General features: G+C 40.8%; 3 protein-coding genes across 3 annotated transcripts in view; all 3 read right to left on the bottom strand.

Moving 5' to 3' along the window:
• Nucleotides 1-242: 242 nt before the first annotated feature.
• Nucleotides 243-23,559, bottom strand: part of LOC309560608 (myosin heavy chain, skeletal muscle-like) — a gene marked incomplete at both ends in the record, with an annotated part of 30,673 nt that continues 7,356 nt past the window's right edge. The window contains 5 exons of the mRNA XM_082264233.1: nt 243-260; nt 352-486; nt 631-726; nt 870-974; nt 1,064-1,119. Coding sequence (XP_082120359.1) covers nt 243-260; nt 352-486; nt 631-726; nt 870-974; nt 1,064-1,119 — 410 coding nt within the window. The remainder of the gene's footprint in view (nt 261-351; nt 487-630; nt 727-869; nt 975-1,063; nt 1,120-23,559) is intronic.
• Nucleotides 1,235-4,460, bottom strand: LOC309559846 (myosin heavy chain, skeletal muscle-like; the record flags this gene model as incomplete). Its single annotated transcript, XM_082263277.1, has 11 exons — nt 1,235-1,444; nt 1,539-1,742; nt 1,849-2,157; nt 2,269-2,393; nt 2,509-2,674; nt 2,753-2,936; nt 3,069-3,265; nt 3,366-3,484; nt 3,704-3,830; nt 3,922-4,277; nt 4,436-4,460. 11 exons carry the CDS (start codon nt 4,458-4,460, stop codon nt 1,289-1,291), a joined length of 1,968 nt encoding a protein of 655 aa, XP_082119403.1. The 3' UTR covers nt 1,235-1,288.
• LOC309560711 (myosin-4-like) lies at nt 4,584-11,126 on the bottom strand (the record flags this gene model as incomplete). Its single annotated transcript, XM_082264337.1, has 22 exons — nt 4,584-4,733; nt 4,817-4,993; nt 5,113-5,355; nt 5,455-5,710; nt 5,807-5,943; nt 6,028-6,151; nt 6,336-6,453; nt 6,549-6,636; nt 6,721-6,791; nt 6,891-7,197; nt 7,291-7,461; nt 7,540-7,689; nt 7,794-7,912; nt 8,011-8,149; nt 8,272-8,375; nt 8,483-8,581; nt 8,664-8,727; nt 8,823-8,915; nt 9,929-10,068; nt 10,157-10,313; nt 10,695-10,838; nt 10,926-11,126. The coding sequence occupies 22 exons, from the start codon at nt 11,124-11,126 to the stop codon at nt 4,584-4,586; spliced, it is 3,252 nt and encodes a 1,083-aa protein (XP_082120463.1).

Here is a 23,559-nt window from a genome sequence, read left to right as displayed (position 1 = left end):
GGTAATTACAGTAGCTGCAGAAAAGTCTTTATTATGTTTTAATGAGTTCACAACTGCATTCATTTCTGTGTTTACATCTACCATTAAAGTAGAAACCATTTAAAGTAGAAACCATTACATGAAAATTGTGTTTGATAGAATAAAAAGGCTACAACATATTTTAGGAACTTCAATAATTTATTTAAATATTAGCACAATATAATTTAAATACTCTTCATGTTTCTACAACCATTCGTAAGTATTTACTCTTCGCTCTCCTTCTGCAAAAGATAAAGAAAAAAAATGTAAGGTACAAGAAGTAATTTTAAAACAAATAAGGTGACATAACAGTTTAAAAAAATGCTTCCGTACCTTTCCTCCAATGTCACGGCTCTTGGCCCTGAGCTTGTTGACCTGGGACTCAGCAATGTCAGCTCTCTCTTCAGCTTCTTCAAGCTCATGCTGGACCTTCCTGAAGCGGCCCAGGTGAGCATTGGCTTGTTCCTCCTGAAGTACAAGGTTAATCAATTGTCAAATTGCAAGTTGTATCGAAAATTTGGTCTAAAGTCTAACTTGCTTATAATCAGCCTTATCTATGAAGAAAAGGCTTTTCCAAAATGTTTTTCTACAAGAAATGAAGTTTGCACTTACAGATTCCTCAGCCTGTCTCTTGTAGGCCTTGACCTTCAGCTGCAGTTTGTCTACCAGATCCTGCAACCTCAGGATGTTTTTCCTGTCTTCCTCAGTCTGCAAAAGAAAATGAATATAGAGCATTCAGAATATAAAAGTAATGTTTGTATCAAAAAGGTTTAGCCCAAGAACAACCTAAAAGCAAGCGGTCCTTAGGAATTTTCCATACTGAGTATGTACAGTATACTAAGTTATTTTACCTGGTAGGTCAGTTCCTTAACCCTCCTTTCATATTTGCGAACTCCTTTAATGGACTCAACTCCACGTTTCTGTTCATTGTCCAGCTCATTCTCCAGTTCTCGCACCTATGAGGAACATTTTCAGAAAATAAATATTGTTGGAATTTTTATATTTGTCCTCTAATCTTTATTACTTTTGCATTTAAAATACTTACTCTGGTTTCCAGTTTCTGGAGCTGCTTCTTGCCACCCTTCAATGCCAGCTGTTCAGCTTCATCCAGACGGTGCTGCAGGTCCTTCACAGTCTGTTCAAGGTTCTTCTTCATTCTCTCCAGATGGGCACTGGTGTCCTGCTCCTTCTTCAACTCTTCTGCCATCAGAGCAGCCTTGAGTAGTATGGAAAAACAGTCAGTGGGAATGTTGATTTGGTGTAATCTATGCTATGAGTTTGTAGAAGAATGGATACATACATCAGTGATGGCCTTTTTGGCTTTGTCTTCAGCATTTCTGGATTCCTGAACGGATTCCTCCACTTCATTTGTCAGCTGTGCAATGTCACTTTCTAATTTCTTCTTGCTGTTCAGTAGGCTAGTGTTCTAGCAAAACAAATATTTGGGAAATTTGTTAGCATTTATTGAAACAAGGTAACATTTACTGCTAAATCTAATGATATTTAGTAGAAGATTATACCTGTGAGTGCAGGAGCTGCAGACGTTCACTGGCATCTAGAAGTTCCTGTTCTGCGATCTTGCGAGACCTCTCTGTTTGTTCCAGAGCAGACCTAGACTCTTCAATCTCAGCTTGTTGCAGATTGTTTCTGCGTTCAATCACAGCAACCTGTTCCTTCAGGTCCTCCTGTCCTCTCAAGGCATCATCTAACTGCAGCTGGGCATCCTAGATGACAAAAATGTGTGATCATAAACCAACAATCGGACTACTTTCAATAGAATGAGACTAGAGCTTTGTATTTTATATGATTATTTGAACTTTTTTGGGATACCTTCAGCTGTCCTTGCACATTTCTGAGCTGTTTCTGTGCCTCTGAAGCCTGGCGGTTAGAATGGCTCAGTTGGATCTCAAGTTCATTCAAATCTCCTTCCATCTTCTTCTTCAGTCTCAGAGCATCATTTCTGCTTCTGATTTCAGAGTCCAGTGTGCTCTGCAGGGTGTCAATGGCTCTCTGGCTGTTTCTCTTCAGCTGTTCAATTTCCTCATCCTTCTCTGCAATCTTCCTGTCCACCTCAGATTTGATCTGGTTCAGGTCAAGCTGAACACGGAGGATCTTGGCTTCTTCATGTTCCAATGATCCCTTTAAAAAAGAAACACAATATTTAAAATTAAGTTGGTAGACTGGCACTCAGAAAAGTCATGCCAAAATAAAACCAGTCCATGTTATCAGTGTATTTTTCTAGTTGTATACCTCTGCCTCCTCCAGAGCAGCCTGAAGGTCACTCTTTTCCTGTTCAACCTGCTTCCTGGCCTTCTCCAGTTCATTGATGGACTTTCCAGACTCACCAATCTGTTCAGTCAGATCTGAGATCTCCTCTGGTGAAGAGATGGTCAAACAAATGTTACACATCTATTTAGTGCACATGCCATTCTCATCAATTAAAAGTTATAGAAATAAGTAAGCAAATTTTAAATGTAAGAAATCACATACGTTGCAAGTTCTTGTTCTCGCGTTTCAGGGATTCAACTTGTTCCAGTGCCTCTTCATAAGCATTCTTCAACTTGAAGATCTCAGTGCTCAGGCTGCGAGCCTCTTTCTGAGCAGCCTCCAGTTCAGCCTGACCCTCCTCATACTTCTGCTTCCATTCTGCCAGGACCTGAAAACACGGACATGTATAGGATATGTATCCAAATAATTGAAAGTTATTATAGTTGTATTATGCCTGCACTTTTACCTTATCAAAGTTTCTCTGTTTCTTGTCAAGAGAAGCTGCTGCACTATTCGCTCTCTCCACATCGACCATGAGGTCTTCAACCTCAGACTGCAATCTCTGCTTGGTCTTTTCCAGGGAGGCACACTTGGAGTTCACAGCCTCAACCTGTTCCTCAGCATCCTGCAAACGCTGAGCCAGCTTCTTCCTATAAAGCAAATAAAGAACAATGTTAAGTAATAGTACAATAAGAGTCTGTTGAAAACAAATCTCCCTTTTTTCTATTTTAAAATCAATAAAAATATAAAAATAAAAACACATTTCCTGAGTTTCAACTTACTTGGCCTCCTCCAGCTCCTCTGTGCGCTGAATGGCATCAGTTTCGTATTTGGTCCTCCACTGGGAAACTTCACCATTAGCCTTGGAAAGAGAACGTTGAAGCTCAGCCTTGGCTTCCTGTTCCTCCTCATATTGCTCGCGGAGCAAGTCATTGTCATGGCGAGCAGACTGCAGGGCATGGGCAAGGGCATTCTTGGCCTGGAATATGCAGATAAGAAATATGTGAAATATGTGTAATGACTTTGTCGGAAATGTACTGTTTTAATCTTTTTTGTTTAACTTAACATCACAATGTTACCTTTGACTCTTCTTCAAGCTGTCTCTTGAGTTCCTCAACCTGCTGAGTGAAGCCCTGTTTGCCTCTGGATAACTGAGAAATTAGAGACTCCTTCTCTTCAAGCTGGCGAGACAGCTCACCTAGAATTATATGAAAGCAATATCACATAGCATGAAAAACAATGCATTTAATAGACAGACACATCACATCTCATCAGTGCATGTTGTCAAGTATTTCTTCACTTTTGTGAATACTCTTTGATTTATGCCTTTGGTTTTCTTCAACATTTTATTATATACATATTTCATTATATTGTAAAATGTATTACTTCTATTGTATGAGTACAGTAATTAACCTACCAGTCTCAGTCTGCAGACGAGCCCTCTGGGTAGTGAGGTCATTAAGTAAACGCAGATGTTCATCATCCTTAGACTTAACTTCACTCAGTTGGTCCTCAAGCACACGGTTAACTTTTTCAAGGTTGGCCTACAAGAACATTTAGTAAAATCATTGTCTTCATTCCAGAATAAGAATTAAAAAAGAATAAAGAAACATGTATTTTCAAGAAATGACTTACCTTCCCTTTAGAGATGCTCTCCAGGTTGCTTGCAAGGTCATCAACCTCCATCTTCAGCTCACTCTTCTCTTTCTCCAGCTTCTGCTTAACACGCTGCAGGTTGTCAATCTGTTCCCCAAGCTCAGCAACACTGTCAGCATGCTTTTTGCGCAGAGCAGAAGCAGTGGCTTCATGTTGAAGAGTGGCTTCTTCCAGGTCACGTCTCAGTTTCTGGAATTCAGCTTCACGCTTCTTGTTCACCTCAATCTGGGCAGATGTTGCACCACCAGCTTCCTCAAGTCTTTCACTGATTTCTTCAAGTTCTCTGGAGAGATCAGCTCTCTGTTTCTCAACCTTGGCACGTGCTGCCCTCTCAGCTTCAATTTCCTCCTCAAGTTCTTCAATGCGAGCCTAAATAAAGCAGGTTATTATTATTGGGATTTTAAAATTCATAGTTAAATAATGAGAAATCAGTATAATGATATTAGGATCCTGTAATCCATCCTTTACCTGTAGTTCCTTTATTTTCTTCTGCAGTTGAGATCCAAGGGATTGTTCATCCTCAATCTTTCCCTGCAATTGGCTGACTTCAAAGTCCTTCCTGTGAATCAAGGTTAATACAAATTACCAAGGCTGATTGTATTTTCAGGTTTTTCTTAAAAAAAAATAGATGGGAGCACTCTTTACTTTTTTAGCTTTTCATCAGCTTGCTGCTTATCATTTTCAAGATCCACAACGGTTTCCTGGGACAGTTTTAGGTCACCTTCCAGCTTTCTCTTGGCCCTCTCCAGGTCAAGACGAAGTTTCTTCTCTTGTTCCAGGGAACCTTCCAGCTAGAAGTACATACATTTATTTGCATAATTTGGCCTCTTTTTAAATACACAATAGATTAGAAATTCTGTTTTAAGATACTCACATCATCTACTTGCTGTTCCAGCTTTGTCTTTGCTTTGGTCAAGGAGCTGACTTTGTCTTCCTCAGCTTGAAGGTCATCAAGAGTTTGCTGATGAGCCTCCTGAAGAGCTTTCTTTTCCTTGGTGAGTTTGGAGACATTTTCATCAAGAGATGCCAATTCTTCAGTAAGATTTTTAACCTATAAATAAGGGAACAAAGATTAAAATACATACCGATAATTTTATTGTATTAGGAAGTAGACTTTGCATTTGTGTATTTGAATCAGAAAGTGGACTTTACGTTTCTTGTTGCTTATACCTTATTTTCTGTTGCATGTTTTTCTTTTTCTACTTTTGCCAGAGTGAGTTCCAGGTCATCAATGTCTTTCTTTAGCTCTGAGGTTTCATCTTCCAGTTTCCTTTTCTTAGCTGTCAGTTCAGCGTTGCTTTCTTCTTCATCTTCAAGTCTCTCATTGAGCTCCTTGAGTTTTGATTCAAGTTGAATCTTGTTCTTGATGAGACCTTCACATCTCTCCTCAGCATCAGCCAGAGTCTCAGATTCCTGTTGAAAACAATTTTCTTTTAGGCAACTGGGAATTTTTTGGATGGGTATCACTAAAAATTGTTTTCTAACAGTGTTTTGCTATGTAATTCTACCTACCGACTGGACTTGGAGCTGTAAGTCATTCTTTTCCTGCAGCAAGGAAACCAGTTTCTCCTCTAGTTCCTTCTTCTTGGCCTCTGACTTAGCCAGAGCATCCTTGATCTTTTCAAACTCCTCCTTTATGTTGGCCATTTCCTTCTCAGTCTCAGCACTCTTCAGGAGAGGCTTAATCTTGAAGTACAGCTTCATCCATGGCCAGTGTTTGACATTCATGAATGATCTGACATTGTACTGGATGATAAAGATGGCTTCCCTGTGTAGAAAATAGGTAACATTTTTGGTTGTTTTCTTGCCTTACTAATGAAGGTAGATCTGTACTGCATTCAATTAAGGACATGATAAATGTTACCTTCTTTCCATCATCTTTTTGAACTCAATTCTCATCAAGAAACCTCTGCAGAGGGCCTGAGTACGAGTGATAAGTTCTGCCAGCTTTTCATCTCTCATCTCTTCCAGGGTACCCAGGAGACCAGCTTTGAAGAATACCTTCAGAAAAAAAATAGTCATTTTAAATTAAAATATTAGAAACTGTTAGATTTACCATTTTTTGGGAGTTTCTGTCTGTCATACCTTGGTGTGGCCAAATTTGTACTGAGTGTGGTCAACATCAATGGAGCCCAAGAGTTTTTCTGATGCCTTCTTGCTATCAATAAACTGACCATCTGGGATTGCACTGGCATTCAGGACCTTGTAACTTTAGAAAAAAGAACATTATGGAATGGTTAACGATTATTCTCAAAGTGTATAATAACCCATACATAGCCAAATAATGAAAACGTTCTATTTAACTCCCAAACCTAATGGCACTGTTCACCCCTAATAATTCAATAGTTTCTATAAGATATACAAGTATGTTTACAATGTGCATGAAAATTTACCGTTGCTTAAAGTCAGCATAAATAATTCTGCTGGGGAATCCCTTTCTGCAAATTCTGATACCTTCCAATACACCGTTACATCTCAGTTGGTGAATGATCAGGTGGTTATCCATAATACCTGTGAAAATCATAAATGTCAGTAGTGACCACAAAAACTATAGTGCCTTCCTAATATTTAGTGTTTGCCGCATGAAAAGGATAATAAAATTGTACCTGGAGTTTTGGTCTCATTGGGGATCAGACAACGCACAAAGTGAGGGTGAGTGCTTTTCAAGTTGGTCATAAGCTTGTTCAAGTTTTCCTATAACACACACAATATAAATTAGGATTTTCTGCTATGACAGAAATTACGTAAGTCTTTATGCAGATAAAAAGTAATACTTACTCTGAACAGAGCAGACACAGTCTGGAAGGAGCCTCCCTTCTTCTTCTTTCCTCCTTTGCCACTGCTAGCCTCTGTAAATAAAACACAATGGGAGAGTCATCACAGATCTTAATTTAAATGTAAAAGTACAAAAAAGCTTAAAGTAGGAAAGGAACAGACAAGTTACTCACCATCAGCAGCATTGATGGTGGAGTACAGCAAGGACAGCAGTTTCATTGAAGATTTCTGGTACAGCTGGATAACAGATTCATTCAATGGATCCTTATTCTTGTCAAGCCAGCCAGAGATGTTGTAATCCACAGTACCAGCATAGTGCACAAGAGAGAAGTGAGCCTCAGCCTTTCCTTTGCCAGGTTTGGGCTTCTCAAAGTTCTTGCACTTGCCAAGATGCTGCTCATACAGCTTGTTCTTAAAGGATGTGTCAGTGGCCTTGGGGAACATGCACTCCTCTTCAAGGATGGAGAAGATGCCCATAGGCTGATAATAAATGATCAGTGTTACTTTAAATCTGTCACAACACATAATTCTACATTTTTGGTTTCATAATAACTTTTCCACATGTGAAATTACCTTCTCAATAAGCTCAATGCAGGCAGCCAAGTCCATACCAAAGTCAATGAACTCCCAGTCAATACCTTCCTTCTTGTATTCCTCTTGCTCCAGGACGAACATGTGGTGGTTGAAGAACTGCTGTAACTTCTCATTGGTAAAGTTGATACAGAGCTGTTCCAAGCTGTTATACTGTATGTAAAATAAAGAAATGAGAAATGGTCCTTTGCTTTAAAAGGCATTCAAAGCTCAAACTGTTCAAGAACTTACATCAAAGATTTCAAATCCAGCAATATCCAGCACACCAATAAAGAACTGTCTTGGCTGTTTGGTGTCAAGCTGCTGGTTGATACGAGTGACCATCCACAAGAAGAGTTTTTCAAAAACGGACTTGCAGAGGGCACCAACAGAGTTGTTGACCTAAAGAGGAGAGCAAAAATCATGTGTTTCGTCACAATCATATATTATGGAAAACATAGTTATCTTTGAGAATGTATTTATTTTATTTCTTGATTTTATCATACCTGAGGTACAGTTTGTCCCTTGGTGACAAACTCATTGCCGACCTTTACTCTGGGGTAGCACAAAGCCTTCAGCAAATCAGCAGAGTTGTAACCCATCAGATAAGCAATCTTGTCAGCAACTGGAGATAAGACATATAGAATGAGATAAATCCTAAAATGACATGGGAAGATGAAAAAAAAAAAAATCATAAAATAATTTGAAAAACAAAGGACAAACCCTCAGTGCCATCTGGCTCGGCCTGCTCCTCCCTCTGCTTCTGCTTGAACTTCATGTTGCCGTGATGCATGACTGCACCAGTCAACTTGTAGATGCCGACCTTTTCTTCTGGGGTGAATCCAAGGATGTCAATGGCAGTCTGATGGAAAAATAGCTCTGGTTATTTAGTGCCTAGTAACAGATTCTGTACATCTGTGGAAATTGTACAATCTGTGTAAAACTGAAAAAAGTTTTTTTTGTTCCAAGATCTCAACAACTTACATCTGTGGCGATCAACTCCTCTTCATCATCAATACTCTTCACAACAATTTCACCCTGGCTGATTGAGGGGTAGTCGTATGGGTTGGTGGTAACAAGAAGCATCTCTGAACACAAACACATATAAAATGATAAGTTCTACATTCAATTACACATGCTTATGGTTTGCATTTCTCATTTCTTGTCTATTATCTGAATGGAAATATGAGCTTACCAACAACCTCTGGTTTCTTATTTGTCAAGATCTGGTAGAAGATGTGGTAGCTTCTTTCAGCTGACAGCTGGAATGTTACTCTGGACTTCTCCAGCAGATCTATAAAATTGCATAGTAGTAGTTATGTGAACATATGTGAGAAACTACAAAATGAGAAGAACTTGGAGGATTTCGTTCTTACATGTTTCAATATCAGCTGAAGACAGTTTTCCAGTGGTACCAAAGTGGATTCTGATGAATTTACCCTAAACATGACAAGAGAAGATTAGAAAGGAGTTCATGCAATATGAGTTCCTAGGGATGAGTAACTAATGAACATATAGATCTCATATATACTTACAAAACGAGAGGAGTTGTCATTTCTTACAGTCTTGGCATTACCGAAGGCTTCCAGCAAAGGGTTAGCCTGGATGATTTGATCTTCCAGATTACCCTAAAGATAAAGAAGTACAAAGATTTAGGAGACAAGTAAAACAGGTAAAAGTTATTAGAACAAGCAAAAAGGGAAAGAAAATCAGAAAACGCAAGTCCTATCTGGGGCTACTACATGTTGTACTTTGGTGCATTGATTATACAAGTACAAGGCCTTTTAAACCAGTCTGAGCAAGCAACTTTTTATGTAGTAAATAACATCCCAATTACATTAGCATTTTCACAGTCAGATACCAATATAGTTTGAGTACAGGATACATTAACTGTGAAGGACAGGACTGTAATCGGAGCATAGTTATACTTGTTGTCATACTTGGCTGTCATGAATCTCTGTGTGTTGACACTCAGCACATCTCCAAAATTACATAACTTTGTTAACACATATTTACTAAGTAATATAGTCCCTAAGCACGCAAAGAAAGCATCTAGAATTTTTAATATGAATACTATGACTTTAGTTTGTATTCCAACAAGAGGATGTAGCATGCTATTACTTAGGAGCATTCCACAACCTAACCATGTTGACCTTTAAAAACCCTTCCCAAATTAATAGTAAAATATTATTTTCCTGCTTTGCAGCTTTTTATTCCCTTTTCCTTTTCACAATCATGGTAGAAAATAATGATTTCACAATTTTTTTACATCGATTTTGGATATATCTATGAATTATTAATCACCTTTAACTTGTCTTTTTTCCAAATCGGACAAGTACAGTTTTTATTTTTAACCTTTCCTATCAGGGAGACCTGCCATGCTTTTTACTAATTTAGTTTAGATTGCCTTTGTACTCTCTCTAAATCTTTAAGGTCTTTATAATAGTACATTACCCAAAACTGTATTCCATACTCAAAATGTGATCTTAGTGATTTACGTGGGATAATACCTACATATAGCATGTGTTTTCATCTCATCTCTATACTGCTGCTTGCAATTGAGTGCATTTGTTTAGCTAACCAACTCCTTTTCCAAGATTTTTTTTTATTTTTTAATAATAGTTGAAAGCTGAGTACGCACCTTTATGCTGCTGGCGGAATCCTTCTTCTTAGTGTCGCCAATAGCTGCAATTGTTGCAAAGTACTGGATGACACGCTTGGTGTTGACAGTCTTTCCAGCACCAGATTCACCGGTAATCAGGACAGACTGATTTTCACGATCTGCAAAAAATGCAAATGTGGATTTAAATCATGTATGTGGCTCCTGAAAATATCAAATAAACATTCACAATAAGACAAGCCCAAGTACCTGTGAGCATAAACTGATAAGCGTTATCAGAGATGGAGAAGATGTGTGGTGGAGCTTCCATACGCTTCTTGCCTCTGTAGCCAGCAACCACCTTAGGGTCATACACTGGCAGCCACTTGTAGGGGTTGACAGTGACGCAGAAAAGCCCAGAGTATGTCTGTAATACATTATAAAGTATATGACGTTAGTTTGTAAAACAACTGTGATTTCTTAAAATGTCTTGTTACCTAAACTAAAAATTCATATTTTACCCCAAAATATAAAATCCATTGAAGCTAAGTATCAGAATTTCTTGTATTTTCTTTACATTTAGCAACCAGATTCATACTTTCAGATTAAAGCTGTTATTTTACAGAGTAGGTTTAACTTTATTAGGAAGTTTAAATGCCAGTCATCAACTAATGCAAAAAAAATAATTCTAAAGATTTTTAATATTTTTTTTATATAAATTAGTATGTATTATTAGGATTGTTGCAATAGCTCTTATCTACATTTTATTTTAACTCCTGTTTTTTTTTTTCTAGATATTGGGACTTACGTAGATCATCCAGGCTGCGTAACGTTCTTTGAGGTTATACAGCACAGATGCTTCATTCAGGTGAGTCATCATCGCCATGTCTTCAATTTTATCGTACTTGGGAGGATTCTGGGGGTAAACTTGGCCTTCTTTGACTGTTACAGTCTGAAATAGAAAATAATATGTTTAATACATAGTTTTTAATCATGTTTAGTACTTGATTTATTCAGAAGATTTTGTTATAATAGTTACCCTGCCATCATCAGTCTTCACAGTGATTTTTCCATCTTCGCGAGCGGTGACCAAACCCTTCACGTAAAGTTCCTTTTGGTCATCCACGTAACAGGTGTTCTTGGCATCAAAAGGCTTGTTCTGGGCTTCCAGTCTTTCTTTATCAGTCTTACGGAGGTACTGGGCGGCATCGCCGAAAACCGCCATTTCACCGTCACCCATGGCTGCTGGTTTCTGTGTGAAAATGTATTATTTTTAATAATGCTTTAAGTAAGGTTATTTGTACTGCCTGTTTTGTCCCCTGAAAGCTCGCACCACCGCCTTGAAATGCATGCAAATATAATTGAATAGATCACATTTGACAGGCAGTAATGCCCACTGAACATTTTTGATACGTCAACATGCAAAGCATCACAGTTGCAGCATGTGAATGCTCCGTACAACTGCCTTTACAACTTGGGGGGCCAGTTGGGAGGTGGTAAATTTGCACCTCATCTGCCCATTTTTACTGCCCACCCTTCCAAACTGCAAGTTTGAATTAGGCTGTACTGTCATTGCTAAAGTAAATTTTAAGTGCTTATTAGGGCTCAGCTGTGATAATTTCTCCTATTCCCCTGTGAAGCTATACCTTTGCCATACACTGTACAATTTTCTTTCCTTTAACCATGGGTTAAAGGAAAGAAAATTGCTCGATTTCCCTACCAACACGGTCAGTGTTCATGAGGGAATCCCTCCCACTGTATTGTATTCTGACAGCGGGAGGTTTCCCAACTCTCAGAATACAATGATCACTGCTGGCAGCTATAGGCACCACCAGTAATCAAGCAAAAAAAAAAAAACAGGTTAGTTGTACTTAAGTACCATCAGCTTGCCCATAGATGGAATGAAATACAGTCAGTTCAGCAGGAACCGGACGAATTTGGATCCGCCTATGGCCGGATCAGGAACAACTAGTAAGATTTGACTAGCAAGCCAAAGAGAGACACAAGTGAATCATTGTTGTTCTTGCCCAAACAATACAGTTGCTGGATAGGATGTATGTAAAGCCCGGTACACACAGCCTGATTATCGGGCGGCATCGGCCGGTTAAATAGAAACCGACTGACATTTGCCCTGTGTGTAATGCAGCTGGTCCAACAGAAAGGTCTGCCAACTGGCTCCTGATCAGCGCTCTCAGCCAATGGCTGAAAGCGATGACCGGAGTGTTCTGGTGTGAGAGCCGTCTCCCTGTCAGAACACAATAGAGCAGCTGAGTATATCGCTGTACTAACATCATATTGTTAGTACAGCGGCTCTAAACTGAGCTGTCAGTTTTTTCTTTTCATTCAGCCCACTGGTTTAAACGATAAAATAAAACTAGCCATGTGTACTAGGCTTTAGAACACTGAGTATATTAGGATTAATTTTTGAGGTGGGTACATTTTAGCACACCTTTATGGTCCACATCAGCCAGGAGGCCAGAGGGAACCACAAAACATAACATCAGTTGGGGTAACGGGGCAGTGTTAAAATGGTCATACACTATCAGGCGGAATGAAAAAAAAATCAGATTCCTCCATCCACTCTATACAAAATGAATGGCTGAACCCCCCCCTGACCCCGGTCACAATACCCAAACTGCCATAAACAGTCCTAAATTTTCTGCCTGACTCGCTCAATTTTTTAAAGGATGATGAAAGGGACAGTACCACCCACTATGCAAATTTCATCCAATTTATCAGGAACCAGCCCAAATTATTGCTTCTTTTCTCAGTTGACTTTTCCTTCCTGGTGACATTCAGGGCTTTGCATTACATAGTTAGCCAGCCTGGCTGAAAAAGACATAAGTCCATCTAGTTCAACCAGTGTTGAGCTGAACTGTTCCCCCTTAGGAGCACATTCCCAATATAAACCTATAAAGGTTCTTCTAGGATGCCATTAAAACTATCACCAGCCCTTTAAGCTAAACCTTTGCAAAGAAGGGAAGCAGAAAGTTCAGCTTATGGCAATATGGGGGGAGATTGCTGCACTAATATCTGATCATTAGTCTCCAACCGGACCTGACAGTTTGTTTCTTTTTTGTTTAACCCACTGGGTTGTACAAAAAAAAAGAACTTTTAGTGCGTACCAGGCTTTAGTCTAAAGTGTCCGTAAATCTAAAGTTAATCTATCCAGTGTTTGACCACTTACCTGTTAACACTGCCTAAGATGAAAAAAATACGATGGCCCCCTAAAAAGAGAAAAGAGAGAAAATTCAAACAAATTAATATTTACTACATTTTCATTTGCAAGATCCTGTATTCTACAAATTAATATTTACTACATTTTCATTTGCAAGATCCTATATTCTACAAATTAATATTTACTACATTTTCATTTGCAAGATCCTGTATTCTACAAATTAATATTTACTATATTTTCATTTGCAAGATCCTATATTCTACAAATTAATATTTACTACATTTTCATTTGCAAGATCCTGTATTCTACAAATTATTTTTACTATATTTTCATTTGCAAGATCCTGTATTCTACAAAATAATATTTACTACATTTTCATTTGCAAGATCCTGTATTCTACAAATTAATATTTACTATATTTTCATTTGCAAGATCCTGTATTCTACAAATTATTTTTACTATATTTTCATTTGCAAGATCCTGTATTCTACAAAATAATATTTACTACATTTTCATTTGCAAGATCCTGTATTCTACAAATTAATATTTACTACATTTTCATTTGCAAGATCCTGTATTCTACAAATTATTTTTACTATATTTTCATTTGCAAGATCCTGTATTCTACAAAATAATATTTACTACATTTTCATTTGCAAGATCCTGTATTCTACAAATTATTTTTACTATATTTTCATTTGCAAGATCCTGTATTCTACAAACTAATATTTACTATATTTTCATTTGCAAGATCCTATATTCTACAAATTAATATTTACTATATTTTCATTTGCAAGATCCTGTATTCTACAAAATAACTAACTGCTTGTCTTTACATATATAATCAAATGCATATTGCGAGCCTCCAAAGTGAGCCTCCAATTTTCATTTACAATGAATATCTATATTATGTTGTATAACTATCACTGATTGTGATGCACAGCCTAATTATTATAAACTGCTGGCATACTTTTTTTTTTCTAAGTGTAGGACTGAGATACAAGAACTGGTTCTTTAGTATACACAGACTCCTTGAAGACTACTCACCAGAGCTGAGAGGTAACGAGCCTAGGTTCCCAGGGAGGCTTATATAGGCCAGCCCCTGTGCATACTCAGCTTGCTCCTCATATGGAAGTGGGCTTTACTTTGCCTTAACTGAGCACTCAAACCCAAAGTTGTCTATTCATCACAAGTAAAAATAACCAACACAATTCAGCAGAGGACTCTTAAGGGCTCTGGTGTTGAAAGCCACATTTGGAGTCTACCATTTAGAGAGATGAGAGATGATGGTAGAATGCAGAGGATGGAGATGATGGTAGAATGCAGGTGATGGAAATGATGGTAGAATGCGGAGGATGAAGAGGTTGGTAGAATACAGAGGATTAGGAAGATGGTGGAATGCGGAGGATAAAGATGATGATAGAATAGAGGATGGAGATGATGGTAGAATGCAGAGAATGGAAATGATGGTAGAATGCAGAGGGTTGAATTCAGCCTGGCTGAAAAAGACACAAGTCTATCTAGTTCAACCAGCGTTGAGCTGAACTGTTCCCCCTTAGGAGCACATTCCCAATATAAACCTATAAAGGTTCTTCTAGGATGCCATTAAAACTATCACCAGCCCTTTAAGCTAAACCTTTGCAAAGAAGGGAAGCAGAAAGTTCAGCTTATGGCAATGTCACTGGGACAGCATACAAGGAGGATTTTCTTAGGGGAACCAACAGTTTTCAGTTAATCTATCTAAAGTTAAGCCAGGAACACATGGGCCGAATGTCGGGAGACATCGGCTGGTTAAAAAAAAAACGGCCAACATGCGGCCCGTGTGTATGTCAACAGAAGCTGACCGAATGGACGTGCATGCTGGAAAACCAGCAGCCGACCAGCTCCCGATCAGTGCCAATGGCAGAGAGCGCTGATCAGAGTGTTCTGGTGGGGGGGCTTCCCCCCTGTCAGAACACAACAGCTGAACGCGGGGGGGGGGGGATTGCTGCACTAATATCTGATCATTAGTCTACAACCGGACCTGACAGTTTGTTTCTTTTTTGTTCAACAAAAAAAAAAAAGAACTTGTAGTACGTACCAGGATTTGGTCTAAAGTGTCAGTAAATCTAAAGTTAATCTATCCAGTGTTTGACCACTTACCTGTTAACACTGCCTAAGATGAAAAAAATACGATGACCCCCTAAAAAGAGAAAAGAGAGAAAATTCAAACAAATTAATATTTACTACATTTTCATTTGCAAGATCCTGTATTCTACAAATTAATATTTACTATATTTTCATTTGCAAGATCCTGTATTCTACAAAATAACTAACGGCTTGTCTTTACATATATAATCAAATGCATATTGCGAGCCTCCAAAGTGAGCCTCCGATTTTCATTTACAATGAATATCTATATTATGTTGTATAACTATCACTGATTGTGATGCACAGCCTAATTTTTATAAACTGCTGGCATACTTTTTTTTTTTCTAAGTGTAGGACTGAGCTACAAGAACTGGTTCTTTAGTATACACAGACTGCATGAAGACTACTCACCAGAGCTGAGAGGTAACGCGAGCCTAGGTTCCCGGGGAGACTTATATAGGCCAGCCCCTGTGCATACTCAGCTTGCTCCTCATATGGAAGTGGGCTTTGAGCACTCGGACCCAAAGTTGTCTGTTCATCACAAGTAAAAATAACCAACACAATTCAGCAGAGGACTCGTAAGGGCTCTGTTGTTGAAAGCCACATTTAGAGTCTACCATTTAGAGAGATGAGAGATGATGGTAGAATGCAAAGGATAAAGATGATGGTAGAATGCGGAGGATGAAGAGGTTGGTATAATACAGAGGATTAGGAAGATGGTAAAATGCAGAGGATGGAGATGATGGTAGAACACAGAGGATGGAGATGATGGTAGAACACAGAGGATGGAGATGATGGTAGAACACAGAGGATGGAGATGATGGTAGAATGCAGAGAATGGAAATGATGGTAGAATGCAGAGGATGGAAATGATGGTAGAATGCAGAGGATGGAGATGATGGTAGAACGCAGAGGATGGAGATGATGGTAGAATGCGAAGGATAAAGATGATGGTAGAATGCAGAGGATGGAGATGGTGGTAGGATGCAGAGGATGGAGATGATGGTAGAATGCGAAGGATAAAGATGATGGTAGAATGCAGAGAATGGAGATGATGGTAGAATGCAGGTGATGGAAATGATGGTAGAATGCGGAGGATGAAGAGGTTGGTAGAATACAGAGGATTAGGAAGATGGTGGAATGCAGAGGATGGAGATGATGGTAGAATAGAGGATGGAGATGATGGTAGAATGCAGAGGATGGAGATGATGGTGGAATGCAGAGGATGGAGATGATGGTAGAATGCAGAGAATGGAAATGATGATAGAATACACAGGATGGAGATAATAGTAGAATGCAGAGGATGGAGATGATGGTGGAATGCAGAGGATGGAGATGATGGTAGAATGCAGAGAATGGAAATGATGATAGAATACACAGGATGGAGATAATAGTAGAATGCAGAGGATGGAGATGATAGCACAATGCAGAGGATGGAGATGAATGTAGAATGCACAGGATGGAGATGATGGTAGAATGCAAAGGATGAAGATGATGGTAAAATGCAGAGGATGGAGATGATGGTAGAATGCGAAGGATGAAGATGATGGTAAAATGCAGAGGATGGAGATGATGGTAGAATGCAGAGGATGGAGATGATGGTAAAATGCAGAGGATGGAGATTATGGTAGAATGCGAAGGATGAAGATGATGGTAAAATGCAGAGGATGGAGATGATGGTAGAATGCAGAGGTTCAAGGTGATGGTAGAATGCAGAGGATGGAGATAATGGTAGAACACAGAGGATAAAGGTGATGGTAGAATGCAGAGGATGGAGATGATAGTGGAATTTAGAGGATGAAGATGTTGGTAGAATACAGAGGATTTGGAAGCCGGTCGAATGCGGTGGATGGAGATGATGGTAGAAGGCAGAGGATTAAGATGATGGTAGAATACAAAGGTTGAAGGTGATGGTAAAATACAGAGGGTGAAGATGATCATGGAATGCAGATGATGGAAAATATGGTAGAATACAGAGGATTGAGATGGTGGTAGAATGCGGAGGATGGAGATGATGGAAGAATGCAGAGGATAGAGATGATGGTAGAATGCAGAGGATGGAGATGATAGTAGAAAGCAGAGGATGGAGATGATGGAAGAAAGCAGAGGATGGAGATGATGGTTGAATGTGGAGGATGGAGATGATGGAAGAATGCCCAGGATGAAGGTGATGGTAGAATGCAGAGGATAGAGATGGTGGTAGAATGCAGAGGATGGAGATGGTGGTAGAATGCAGAGGATGGAGATGATGGTAGAATACAAAGGATAAAGATGATGGTAAAATGAAGAGGATGAAAATGATGGTAAAATGCAGAGAATGAAGTTGATGGTAAAATACAGAGGATGGAGATGATGGTAGAATACAGAAGGTGAAGGTGATGGTAAAATGCAGAGGATAAAGATGATAGTAGAATGCAGACGATGAAGGTGGTGGTAGAATAGGGAGGATGAAGGTGATGGTAGAATGCAGAGGATAGAGATGATGGTGAAATGCAGAGGATGGAGATGGTGGTAGAGTACAGAGGATGAAGATGATGGTAGAATAGAGGATGAAGATGATTGTGGAATGCAGAGGATGGAGATAATGGTAGAATAAAGAGGATGGAGATGATGGTAGAATACGGAAGATGAAGAAGATGGTAGAATACAGAGAATGGTGATGATAGTACAATGCAGAGGATGGAGATAACTGTGAAATGCAGAGAATGGAGATGGTAAATTATAGAGGATGGAAATGACGATAGAATACAGGGAATGGAGATGATGATAGAATACAGGGAATGGAGATGATGGTAGAATACAGGGAATGGAGATTATGGTAGAATGCAGGGAATGGAGATTATGGTAGAATGCAGGGAATGGAGATGATAGTAGAATACAGAGGATGAAGCTGATGGTAAAATGCAGAGGATGGAGATGATGGTAGAATGCAGAGGATGGAGGTGATGGTAGAATGCAGAGGATGTAATTGATGATAGAATACAGAGGATGGAGATGATGGTAGAATACAGAGGAGGGAGATGATGAAATTACAGTATCTGCTGTACTGTATGAGAACAGGTTGGGTGTTGGAAGGTGTTTTAGGATATTTTAGTCATTTTTTTCTCCTTCTGTACTCTTCTTTGTTGGGGTGAGATGGGGGAGGGCAGACAAAGAGAAGGGAAGGTAGTGAAAGTCCATGGAGGAGAAGAGAGACCCCCAACTGATGGGAAGATGCCTTCTGACTGGTGAGTGTTGAAGGAGAGGGGTAAGTATAGAGATGAGTGGATGAATTGGAGTGGGGTGCAGGGATGAGTGATGTAATAGTGGGGGGGGGGGTTGAGTGTTTGAATTGGGGGGGGGGGTGCAGGGATGATTAATGTAATAATGTGGGAGGTGGGAGAGAGATGAGTGATGGAATGGAGGGGAGTGCAGAGATGAGTGATGGAATGGAGAGCACAGAGGACTACTGGACATGGACTCTGGAGGAGAACTTGGAGAAGAGGACAGAGGTGGTGATGAGAGGAGCCGCCCGAAGGACTGTGCCTCACTGCCCTGCACGCGAATCAGCAAAGGAGGAGGTCAGTGACAGGTAGCTCCAACCTCCAGTGGCCACACAAAGTCTGCGGTTGGGTCACTGACATAAGGGGGAATTAATACACTAAGGTAAGGGGGGGACACTGATATAAAGGTTCCCCCTTATATCATTTACTCTCTCTTACCTTAGTGTATTCACTCTGCGAAAGGTGGTCTGTTCCTGGCATTCCCCCTTACATCAGAGTCTGCAGGATTCCCCCTTACAGTGCATGGGAAAATTCTGTGGACCCTAATGTAAAGGGAGAACTTTGTGGTCTGTGATGTAAAGGGGAAAGTGGAGTCTGATGTTAAGAGGAGCTCTGTTGAATCTTATGTAAGGGAGGTCTCTGGTGACCAGAAACCCCCTTACATCAGAGTTTCCCTTTTACACCAGAGTCTGCAGCATTTCCCCTTTACATCATTGTTCTAAGAGTTCTCCGTTACATCAGGGGCTGCAGAGTTCTGTGATGTAAGGGGAAACTCTGTGCTGTGCTATATTACCTTTATGGAAATAGAGAATATGTGTTTTGCCTTTTGTTATACCTTAAACACATTGCTGATCACACAATATCGATGTTTGCTCTGTTTTGCCCTGAAAACGGTAATTGTATATACTTTTTTGACGTGTCAGTAAAAAAAAAAACTGTTTCTGTCAGTAAATTTAATGAGTTTTGACAGTAAAAAAATGGTGCTGTCAGCAATTTTTTGGCATTCTGTCAGTAAATTTCTTTTCAAGAGGTTGGCAACACTGGTACTCAACTTCCACTTTACCTTCTCCGCAATCCACACCTTTGGCTGGGGTGTTGTGAACCATTTGTGCCGTTTCCTGAGCGTAGTGGAGGACAGGCTGAGAGCCAGTGTTTGTGCCACTGTGCTGCTTTGTGCTGACAACTGGGGACGGGGAGCTGTCACACACAGCTGAGCGGGGCAGAAGGAGAAAAGCATCCCCTGATAGCCGGGGCAGGACCGCTGTCACTGAGGTAAGACACTGGTCTGGTCACGGGGTCTCACCTATAAGGGATTTCCCCGTACCCTCCACCCTGGGATGTCCACTCACCCAACAACACTGACAGCTGGGAACAGACACACTGCCCATCACAACACCTGCCAAAACTGACAGAAAAAATAACATAAAATCCCCAAACACCAACTGAGGGGCCAAAAGGGGCTGCAGCACTGGCGTAGCTAAATGTTACCCGGCCGCATGCTGCAGGGGACCCTGTGGCTCCCTTGTTGGATTTGGTTCTACACCTGGATAGGTGGGGGGGCAGGGGCGAAATATAAAGGAACCGATGCCCTCCTTTTTCCTCCTGCAGCCACTGAATGCCGGCAGGAGGGAGAGGAGGAGAATCTGGATTTCACCAGCTCTAGGAGGAAAATGAAGGGCATTGGTTCCTCTATATGCCACCACTCCTATCCAGGTTACTTGTTTCCTGCTGCCCCGAAGCCCCTGTGTGCTCCTCTGGTCTCCCCTCCCCCTATCGTCTCCCATCAGCTGCGGGGGATGTGTCAGGATGGAGAGCAGGGGAAGGGGCTACTAAATATGTATTTTACAAGTCCCATCCTTTTCTGAATGAACACAGTGAGTAATCAGTACTGATCGCACACTGTGTCCATTTACAATGAATGCATGGTAAACTGTGTTTACCATTCTTCAGTTTGTGAATGAACCGCAAGCTCTAAATAAAGCTATTCCTGTCCATTCATTCTGTGCAGCTAAGGCTGCAGAGATGGAGATTGAGGGCTGTGTCCTCAATCTCCTTTCTCTTTCTCAAAGGTGAAACATCAGAGGTCTGTTTAGACTCCTGATATCTTACCCAAACCCCATAATGGGGATCCTAAAGAAATTGTAAAAAAAATAATAAAAATAAAGTTGTAAAAATAAATAAAATTCTAAAAAATAATACAAAAACAAAAATTAAAAACTACTGACACTGTCCAATGCCTTACTGACACCGTCCATTACCTACTGACACCATCCACTTCCCTGGTAACGCTGTCCGCTGCTTTACTGACTGACAGAATTCATTGTCCTACTGACACCATCCACTGCCCTACTGACTGACACGTCCACTGCTCTACTGACTTAGATGTCCACTTTTAAGATAGACTAAGTTTATACTTTTATAGAGACATTTGTTTTATTATGTTTTTCTACATTTTTCTTACTATTTAGTTAGGCCTTAGAAGTTCAGCCTAAAACAAACTAAATCTAAGTGGCGGTTCACACTGGTGGAATGAGGGAACCCTGCGATTCCATGGTGGGTTCCTGCATCGCACCCGACTCGCAGGCAGTTCATACTGATCTATGCGAACTGCTGGGAGTGTCAATACAAAGTTAATGACACCCCCAGATTAGTTAGCATATCACAGTATGAATACTGTGAATACATAATGTATGGCTGAATTTGCATCGCACAGACATTGCATGTGATTTGCATAGCAGTGCGGTGCGAATCACATGCGATGTCTGACATCGCTGTGTGAATCAGCACTAAATCTACTTGCAGCAACATTCTAAGACTAACCTATCTAGCCCTGTAAAGAAGAAATAGCTATACATACCTTTTCTAAAGTCGATCGGTCCAGTCCCACACTAAGCTGTCAGAAGCGGCTTCAGTGTGTGGGAGTGTGCAGGAGGGGCAGTTGAAAACGGTAACCCTATGGGTGACGTCGCTTCCCAGGCATTTTCCAGCTGTTGTCGGTTCTCTCCTGCACACAGCATCCGCAACTGGAGACCAGATCGCCTTCAGAAAAAGTATGTAAAGCGATTTTTGTTTTACAGAGCTAGATAGGTTAGTCTTAGAATGTGGCTGTGAGTAGATTTAGAGATAGTTAGTTTTAGGGTAAAACTGCTACTTTCATTACTTAAAAAAAAAAAAGGTGAACAAAAAAGAGGTATGACAACACGTGGACAGTTTCTCCAAAATCGTTTGAATGACCCTCTCAGTATGTAAATAAATAAAGATCTGAAATAACTCTTTAGGGTCTTGGAGTATATTGGCACATTGGAAACGGCGGGTGGTAGTGAGGGGCCCCAGGTCAACTTTTGCATCAGCGCCCACAAACTTTAAGCCACGCCTCTGGACTGGATGACTCACAGAGGCAGGTGTCACATACCTGGAGATGGAGCCTGGCGTGGAGAGGAGAGGAAGGCGATCTCTTACACCTCCTGCCTGGTACCCCTGATAAAGTAAACAGGAGGCACAGAAGCCTGGAGTTGCATGAGTGCCTAGAAGTTTAGATGGTGAAGACTGCAGATGTAAGGTATGTGCGTACTTGGATGCAGGCTGGATTGTGACACAGGGCATCAGGTACTTGGCAGGCTGGCGGGTGGCAGACAGCAGGTACTTGGCAGACTGGCTGGTCACAGGCAGCAGATGCTTAGCAGCCTGGTAGGTCACAGGCAGCAGGCACTTGGCAGGCTAGCAGGTAGCAGACAGATATAAGGATGTCTGGACACACAGCTGGGTCAGGCAAGCCGGGTCGGTAACTAGCAGACACGTCAGAAACAGAGCAGCCCACTTGGCGCCACTTTAGTGGCGGGCCTGAACGTTGCTGCGTACACGCTTTTGCGTATGTGCATGCGCGCACGTTCGCAAGTCATGTAGACAGGAGTTCTCTGTCCGTGGGTTTGGCTAATAGGTTTCTCCTTCTATGCAACCACAGGAGCACATTGCTGAGGGTTTTTCAGCTTGTTCCTGTTCACCTGTGCCCTGACCTTGCAGTCAAACAATAAAGTGTTGCAAGATGCCATTTCCAAAGCACAGCAAAACAGTAAAATTTTTTGACAGGAAAAGGAGATGAGACCTATACCTCAAACGAGGAGGCAAGGTTTGGCTATCCACCACTAACCTAAAACTGTCATGCCCATCCAAGAAACTGGGGCCTATATATATATCAGTCCATTCCCTGTTAAGAGACAAATCAACTCAGCGGCTTATGAACTTTCACTTCCAGAAACATACAAAATGCACCCTGTCTTTCATGTATCCTTGCTAAAGCCAGATTCATTCCCTGGCCGTGAGTCAGATCACCACCACCTGCAATAGTTGATGGCAAGGAGGAATACGAAGCCGAGACAATTGTGGATTGTAGGAAAAGAAGGAGTACTATCCAGTACTTGATTAAAGCGGAGTTCCGGCCACAAAATCGGCATAGTCGATTTTGGGCCATCCGCTTGCTATAGGTCACCTGAAACAGAAATGGGTAGTTAGGATTTTATTTTTTTTTACTTACCTTGTAATTGAAGAAAGAAAATACTCACCTCTCTTCCACTTCCTCACTCGGCCGCACGGCCCGCGCCGTCACTTCCGCTTTGCAATGATTCCTGGGAGCTGAACGCCATCGCTCCCAGGAATCAATGCGACAGCACCGGCTCCCAGGAATCAATGCAACAGCACCGGCCCCGCTCGTCACTTCCAGTGCGACGCCGCACCGGAAGTGATGAGAGGGGCTGGTGCAGGCGCATTCTGGGAGAAGAAGACACGGAAGAGGACGCAGAAGAGGATCGCACTGGCTTCAGCTGCCCACAACAGAGATGGCAACGCTGGAGAAGAAATGTTAAAAGTGAGTATTTCTTCTAAAAGGTAAGTGCGAACCGGGACAGATCAGAGGCTAGCCATTGTGGAATGTACTAGCCCTGACTGTCCCGGGGGTATGTTCATTGAAATTTTTTTTCTGTGGCCGGAACTACACTATAAGTGGAAAGGCTATGGTCCACAAGAAAATTCATGGGAACCAGCATGCACACTTCTTCTTGTGCACACACTAACACCTGTTTGGGTCCAGCTGAACGTCTCTTACACAT

This window comes from Pelophylax lessonae (assembly GCF_965119305.1).
Source record: "Pelophylax lessonae genome assembly, chromosome: 7".
Classification (NCBI taxonomy): domain Eukaryota; kingdom Metazoa; phylum Chordata; class Amphibia; order Anura; family Ranidae; genus Pelophylax; species Pelophylax lessonae.
Note: the sequence above shows the minus strand (reverse complement) of the source record. Positions and strands in the feature narration are given on the sequence as shown.